This window comes from Schistosoma mansoni, chromosome 2, assembly GCF_000237925.1.
Source record: "Schistosoma mansoni strain Puerto Rico chromosome 2, complete genome".
NCBI classification, from domain to species: Eukaryota; Metazoa; Platyhelminthes; class Trematoda; order Strigeidida; family Schistosomatidae; genus Schistosoma; species Schistosoma mansoni.
In genome coordinates this window covers 29,683,373-29,691,433 of record NC_031496.1, presented here as the reverse complement: position 1 = coordinate 29,691,433, position 8,061 = coordinate 29,683,373, and the positions used below count along the sequence as shown (strand labels likewise).

Here is an 8,061-nt window from a genome sequence, read left to right as displayed (position 1 = left end):
CAACTATGAAAATACAAAATCTCCACAAAATCCCTTCTGATAATTAATATTTTGAAGTTAATTTTTTGTTCTGAGTAATTTTTACCAAAAAGAAAGAAACATCAATTTAAATCATACTTACATTCTTGTTTGGTATCTAGAGGTGGATTCTTTGTTCCCTTTTTTGTTTACGAAGAAATTTCTGGTGATGATTGATTGACCATTAATCAGTTATGGATTTCATGTTGATTTATTCTTGAGTTGTGATCGATTTCTGTGGATTCAGTGTAATGTGTCCATTAGTCTACATGAGACTTAATATTACATAGTTTAAATGTTGGATTGTTGAATTTGATCAACGAGCAGCCTTCTTCCTGGAACACATAGTCATATGAACTTTTATTATTTATACCTTACCTATTACCTTATAACTTTAATTGAATATTATAATGTCAACATTAGAAAAAATTTATTCTCGCATGAACGAGTAGTGGCTTAGTGATTAGAGCGTTCGGCTTCCAGACACCAAATTTCAGACTCGGGTCGTGCTCCACCTGCTTCAGTATGGGCAACCGCGTAATACCGTCACACTACATGTTTAAAATATAACTTATATTTAAGTGCCCGGAGAACGAGATGATTTAAATTTAAACATTTAATTCCTACAATAAATGATTACAATGTCGTTCTCTACATATATATACATTATTTTAGATGTCAAGAAAACGGAATCATTACCAACAGCATATCCTTTTAATCTGGAGTTAAAAGTTCAAATAGATAATCCTGAATTAGTACTTGTTGAAGATATTTACAATGTTGATAGTAATGCGATTAAACTTACTGTAAGTAGATAATTTAATCTCAATTTGTTTCTTTTTTCTTATTCATTCTAAATATATTACTTTGAATCATTTCTATCTTTCATCTAGATATTAGTACAATGGAAATTTTCAGTTAACGATAGGTTTTTTTCCACTCAACTCTATGGTGGGGGTGTTGTTTACGAAGTTGAGAGGACGAAAAGCGAATGTCTGGCGCTTTAACTGGGTTGGTGGACACGGAAAGTTCACCTATTTATTTACTTATTTAAACACATACATATTGATACAAAGGAGCACCAGATATATATGTGGACACGGAAAGTCCACACAGGGGAGTTGGGAAACCCTCATTCCAAACCAATGGTGCACATGGGCTCCAGTATCCTGAAGGAACAAATGGCGTATGAATCAATCGTTGGCCACCGGCTACCATGGGAGTGCATCTCCTTACGATGCTCCATTGCCTTGTGGGTTAGACCTTCAGGCCAAAGGCTATATATATATATATATATATATATATATTACTAGGGAAGATTATTAAGCGATCAATGATGTATGTCCCAGTTGTTTCATATACTAACCATTTCTCCACAAATCACATACACTCATCATTTGACTAACTTCTGAAAGAATCAGTCAGTGTTTTACCGTTACCTGTTGGAACTCGACAGATCTATTATCTCGAATTCAGCTGTAAGAATTGATGTGCATGATATCAAGTTCAATTCATTCTTCATGGGCTTTTTGACAAATGGAATTCGTTTATCTTCTACTTCCTAATATTTTATGTATGAGTTGTAGAGAAAATTCCTTGATATTATTTCGTAATTATTGGTTTTATTCTTTTCCAGCTAACTCGGTCATGTACATGTATGGTCTAAATAAACCTACTGAACTGTAATTTTAGTGTGCTTGAAATGAATAAAAAGAGTTCGAAGTCATACACAAGCTGATATTCTGATAATTCATTATAACAGTGTTTATTATGTGCATAATTATACCATTATTGTTGTTCTCTGAGCTGGATGGTTTGGTTGTTGAGCTTTCATCGTCCTTCTGAACGACATCATCAGCACAAACTTCGGTTAGAAGCTCAGAGAACTAACCTACATCAAAATCACCCACCTGAGCTACAAATCTTATCCACCATCTCATTATCGTTGTGTTGTTCAGTTCTACCCCCCTTTTTTATATCATATCAGTCCGCTCAGTCATATTAATAGTTTTTTAAGCTAGTTTTGAATGTGATTAGTAATGTTCAATGTTCAATCTTGAGTTTATCTAACCAGATTTTCTTTCCATAAATATCTTACTTATTATTTTTAATTTACCAACTGATGCTAACCATCTTTCTAACAATATCATCCACTGACTTTTCTTTATTGTAAACGTTTAGACTGAATTAAGTTTTGGTTACAATATGAAACAGGATATTGTTGTTATAAATGCTTTAATCAACAGTTTGTCTATTGCTGCCTGCCCTTACAATGAAACAGTTGGTGGGCCATTTTCTAAGGAGGTATGTTTCTTTTTTTTCGTGTGAATTTCACATCTTTTTGAACCTCTGTTTAAAACTAGTTTTTTTCTAAGTTATAAGAACTTAATGGTCTAATCATATTTTTTATTGCTATTTTTTGTCATCAAAATGTACATGTTAGTCACCTGGTCAGTCAAACGTAAAGTAGCACTGGCACATATGTACATCGGCTCAAGTTGCCGTTACTCCATCAGCATAGCGAGATAAAATTTTCACGGAAAATCGCAAGATATCTGAGATGATAACACTATTAATGGTAATAGAAAATATTAGACATCAAAGATACGATTCGGGAAAATATAAATTAATGAATCAATAAACAAACCATAAAGATTTAAGAGACTTAGGATCTAAGGGAAGAAAAAAAAGTAAGTGCACCTGCGTCACTGCTAAGAATTCTGAGTCTGTGACCATTGATAACGTTTATCATGCAGACCTGGACCTAGTACTCTTGACCTACCTACATGATTCAATCCAACAGTCAGTGTCTTCATGAACTGATCTCACGTATTGGTTTGATCGCCCCTAGTTTTCGTTTAAACTGCTCGTACTCCAGCAATCATCGTCCGTCTAAGTAGTTGGTAGATGGACATACGTAATGCATGTCTTAAGCATCTCAGTCGATTAAGACTCACTTTCTTATAATCGATTTGCCATGCTTACCTATTACTTTTCATATAACCTCAGAATTATTAACTCAATGGTCCAAAATTATAAGATCGATGCTTCGAAGATACTCATGATCGAATACTAGTAACCTACAAGTATCCACGTTTTTTATGTACTGTGGATGCATCTGCTATTCAACTTATTTGTAAAGTAAAGATATACGGCTTTTACTAATAATATGACAAGATTATACTTACATGGTTATACATAGATAAATATTTATCCAACTTCATGGAATCAACAATTCGTACAAATCATGGAAATTTTAAAATGTACTGTGTAGTTAACTTCAAGTACATTTCAAAACAGTGGTACGAGTTTAACTTTCTGATTATATGTCCTAAGGGTTCAGTGTCGAGATTCAATATAAATTCTAAACAAAGTAACTTTTTTATCCGCCTTAAATTAATTCGTGGATCTGTGGCTCAGTTGTTAAGGCGTTCAACTTTCAACTATTAAGTTCCAGGTTCGAACTGCATTCGCCCTACTCCCTAGACACTTAAAGTATGGTTCGAAACCAAGTTTACTATACCTTATCTGGTTATATGGTTCACATGAAATTACTTATCCAAACTTTCATCATCAGGATTATTTATCTATCAATGTATTTGTCTAACATAATCAAATTTAATATACTGAACTGTCTTATTCCAATGTTTATTTTTTGTTCAAGCGTACTAAAATAAAACCGTTTTTGTTGAAAATTTGCAAAGAATTTTTAATGACTATTTTTTTCTTGTGTTGATATTCCATTCATTTAGATTTTATCTCCTTCTGATTTGAGTTTTTATGCATCTCAACCAATCAATGGTAGTTTACATGGAACTTTACATATGGATACTTTAACAATCAATATTAATCCAAACACAATCAGATTATTATCAGCAATTTCCTCATCTGTTCAATCATCTTTAACCACTGACAAAAATCCAGATATATGTGAAACTGTTTCAAATGATGAATCTATGAAAAGCGTCAATGTAGATCATTCGGATGAAAAATCACTTACTGAGTTTTGGAAACCGATTCAACTAAAAGAATTAAATATGCCTTATTTAGGATTGACATCAGGTAATTATTCTACATTTTAGTTGCTATTATGATGTAATCATTAGCATATAGTATCTGAATCCTTAAGTTCCAGTCCCTTGTATATATCAGATGGACAAAAATTGCTTACCATTTAGACTGATAATTGTTTCGCTGATCAGTTAGCTTAATTGACTCATGATTTCAACTATGAAAATACTAAATTCTCCACAAAACCCCCTCTGATCTAGAATCATATGCTCACTAGTGACTGACTTCAAGAAATATTTCCTTGAGTTCCAGTGGGAAACAGTGACCAGTGGAAGTTCTACCAAGTCTGTTGTAGAAATATCAACTCATTGAAGAACAGTTGGTGAACGGTTGCTCAAAATCGTGGATCAGTTGAAGTTAGACATTAACACCGTTGAATGCCGGCCGGCTCAGTGGTCTATCAGTTAAGTGCTCTGGCGCGAGACTGATAGGTCCTGGGTTGATTCCCTACGGGGGGGGGGGAAATATGGAAAAACCCCCAACGGCTAAAGAAGTCCAACAATAGGACGAAACGGCCGTCCAGTACTTACAGGGTTTTCGATGGTGATCTAGCTTCAATTGACTCATTGATTTCAACTATAAAATTTTTATGACTGATCTCAAGATAAATTAATCATTATTTTAGATTTGAGGTCTTGTTTCTCTCTGAAATCTCTCTATCTATTGTAAGATATCATCTGTTCAAAGTTCAACTAATTTCAAAAATAGGTTATTTAACAGAGATATTTAGTTTGTTGGTTTCCTTAATCTTAATGTACAGCAATTTCATTGATGTACTATACTATTTTTTAATGTTGAAGTCTTTTACATCCCCAGTTCACTAATAAATTAAGTTTTCACTTCAAATATTCATCATTTTTGCTAATTCCTGTGTATCGTTGTTTGTAAATTTCGTAATTCGAATTCCAGATTCAAAAGATAAAATTGAATGTGTTGAAAAGGCTTGTGATATTGCGAAAGTTGTCGAAGAAACGGAGAACCGCCGCATAGATATCGTAAGTTCATTTTTATCGTATCAGTAATTATTATTCTTACTATTATTATCTATGACACTACTTATATATTATGTACTTCATTCTAAAACAATCAACTCTTGTGATCTTAGTAATCTTAGTTTTGTATTGTTCATGTACGTCAATATCATTTGTAAACTATTGCTTCCCACTTCAGTTGTCTAAAGATATCGCCCCTTAAAAATTCAATGTTTTGATTTCGATCCCCAATAGTTCGCTTGATGTGGACTCTTAAGGAATCACACAACAATATGAAATGAGCTTTCAAATGTTTCTTTAGTTTTCATTGTTTAGTTTATTGTCTTGTTTAGATGGCTTCAGGACGTAAATCTTATTCAAACTGAATAATTTTTACCTTAAAGGAAAGTAAAAATTACCATTTTGTATAAAGAATATGGAACCTTCAGTCGCCTAGTCTTTACAATTTAGGATTTTTTTAAATGTTTGGCTCACCATGATTATAATGTTTCATACGAATTTTCGTTTAAAATTATCTACAAAGTTGGATCGGACGTTCTATGAAAGGTAGGATCTATTGATCGGTTTGTTTATTGAAGTATTCTTGTACCGAATTCCCACTCTTCCCCAGAAAGCATTTCTACATGAATGAGTATATCCAGCTCCTTGGATTACATGTAGTCGCTCTCCCTCTACCATTAATTTATTTACTGGTTTCTGACATAACTTCGAGAACAATGTAAACGAAAAAAACGGCTTCAAATAAATGATATGTCTTTTAGAGAAGTGTGAGTAATGTATTTTTGAATAACTTCAAATCATTCGGTACAATAATCTATTACTTCTCACTCTATATATTTACTCTAGATGTGGGGTACATAAAGTTATCATTGCTATTTAGTTGAGATAACAACCAATATCTTGTATTTCTTACCTAACCATGTCAAATAGGTTTAAATGGTACATTTCAAAAGCTTAGCCATGTCTGTCTTCATTTCCTTGAGATATTTATTTTGTCTCTTACTATGTGAAAGAGATTTTTGAAACAAATACAATAACTTCCTGATTTAATTACATTTGGATTCAATTTCTAATACTTTTGGAATTATGTTGATATTCTTGAATGAAATTTGATCTCAGTCTTTATATACATCCTGTGTGGTTAACCTCAATGTAGTCATAGTGTCACAGAATAGATTGACTGTGACTTACAGTCGAATCCATGATTCACGTTTCGTTCAGCTGATGAGTTTCTAATGGAGCGAAACATGCGTTTTCTATTCCAATGCTGGCTACAAACTATCTATTCTACTCAGTTATATTTGTTAGTTGAATCAGTTATCCTATGAGTCAGTCAGCCAACTACAACGTAGGATTAGGCATATATATGCATCGATCCGAGTTGCCACACCACATTAACACAAAATAAACCTCAGTACCCTTCATCTCAAGCACCCAACAACTACTGATTTCAGATAGTATATATATATATATATATATATATATATATATGAGTATTTGTGCTTTTCATTTGGTAACCTAATATTGTTTCTCTCCAAAGTAACCAGTTGGTGGTGGGGTAGTGCGTAACACACCGTATATCAATATCAGATTTTGGACACCACTCGTCACAACAGATTTTCTCATTATTATTATTATTCATTCGTAGTTTTTTATGAAATTAGATTTTAATTAAATGTGTACTCTTATGCCAATCTGCTTATGATTCGTATATACACATCAATAAGTAATGATCAACGTATAATCTTTAACACCAACAACATGAAAGTACACACTTTTACAAATAAGATTCAACCAAATATTTAAATTATTTTTATCCTTTGATTTCTCAAATGATTCACTTTCTGTCAATATGATTTTGGTGATACAAATCTTGTTGGTTATTTCTATGGCTATTCAACACTTTAATATTTTTAATTTCTCATTTTTATATTTATATATTACTTATTTTTTTCAGATAAATATTCGATTAAAAACTATTCGAATTATATTGGAATCTCAGTTGGATACGAAATTTATGCCAATGCTTGTTCTTGACTCTACTTTAGATGCAGTTCTAACTAAACCAATTACACATGTATGTTCCATTAGTTTTTGTACACATATATGTGATATTATTTACCGTCTCTTATACCTAATTGAAATGTTTCAAAGAAAAAGAATTTATTATTTTTAATAATCATGGAATTAACAAATTTTATTTTCAAAGGGGGTTTTGTGGAGAGTTTAGTATTTTTATAGTTGAAATCATTAGTCAATTGTAGCTAGACCATCATGGAAAACCTGGAAGCACTGGACGGCCGTTTCGTTTTATTATGGGACTCCTCAGCAATGCGCATCCACGATCCCTTCTGACAGTGATCATATACTCACTAGTGACTGGCTCCATGAGGTATTTCCTGGGGTTCTAGTGAGAAGCAGTAACGAGTGGAGTTCAACCAGGTCTGTTGTAGAGATATCAACTCACTGAAGACAAATGGTGAACGGTCGCTCCAAATCGTGGATTGGCTGAAGCTAGACATTAACACCGTTGGATGCCGGCCAGCTCAGTGGTCTATCGGTTAAGGGCTTTGGCTCGAGACTGGTAGATCCTGGGTTCGAATCTCGCGAATGCGGGATCGTGGATGCGCACTGCTGAGGAGTCCCACAATAGGACGAAACGTCCGTCCAGCGCTTTAAGGTTTTCGATGGTGGTCTAGCTTCAATTGACTCATGATTTCAACTATAAAGATTTTATTCTGTTATCCGGTAGAAGTTCCGTTACTTCATTGAACAAAATAAAAGCATCTGTAAATAGCTATAAAGGCCTAAAATAGAACATGTCAAATATACTACAGAATTTATAAGTATACTTCAATAGCAGATTTCTATTCATTTCAGCAAGGATCTATGTTGATGATGATGTAGAAAATGTTATTTCATTTGACTAAAAGAGTGTTACCCTCCCTTTAGCCTGTCTAGTAGAAAGAATAAAGGATGC

General features: G+C 33.2%; 1 protein-coding gene across 1 annotated transcript in view; it reads left to right on the top strand.

Moving 5' to 3' along the window:
• Smp_021170 (VPS13C protein, putative (fragment)) overlaps window positions 1–8,061 on the top strand; it is a gene marked incomplete at both ends in the record, with an annotated part of 125,584 nt that overhangs the window by 55,219 nt on the left and 62,304 nt on the right. The window contains 5 exons of the mRNA XM_018796326.1: window positions 694–824; window positions 2,200–2,322; window positions 3,771–4,080; window positions 4,999–5,084; window positions 7,039–7,158. Of these exons, the coding sequence (XP_018650550.1) occupies window positions 694–824; window positions 2,200–2,322; window positions 3,771–4,080; window positions 4,999–5,084; window positions 7,039–7,158 (770 nt within the window). The remainder of the gene's footprint in view (window positions 1–693; window positions 825–2,199; window positions 2,323–3,770; window positions 4,081–4,998; window positions 5,085–7,038; window positions 7,159–8,061) is intronic.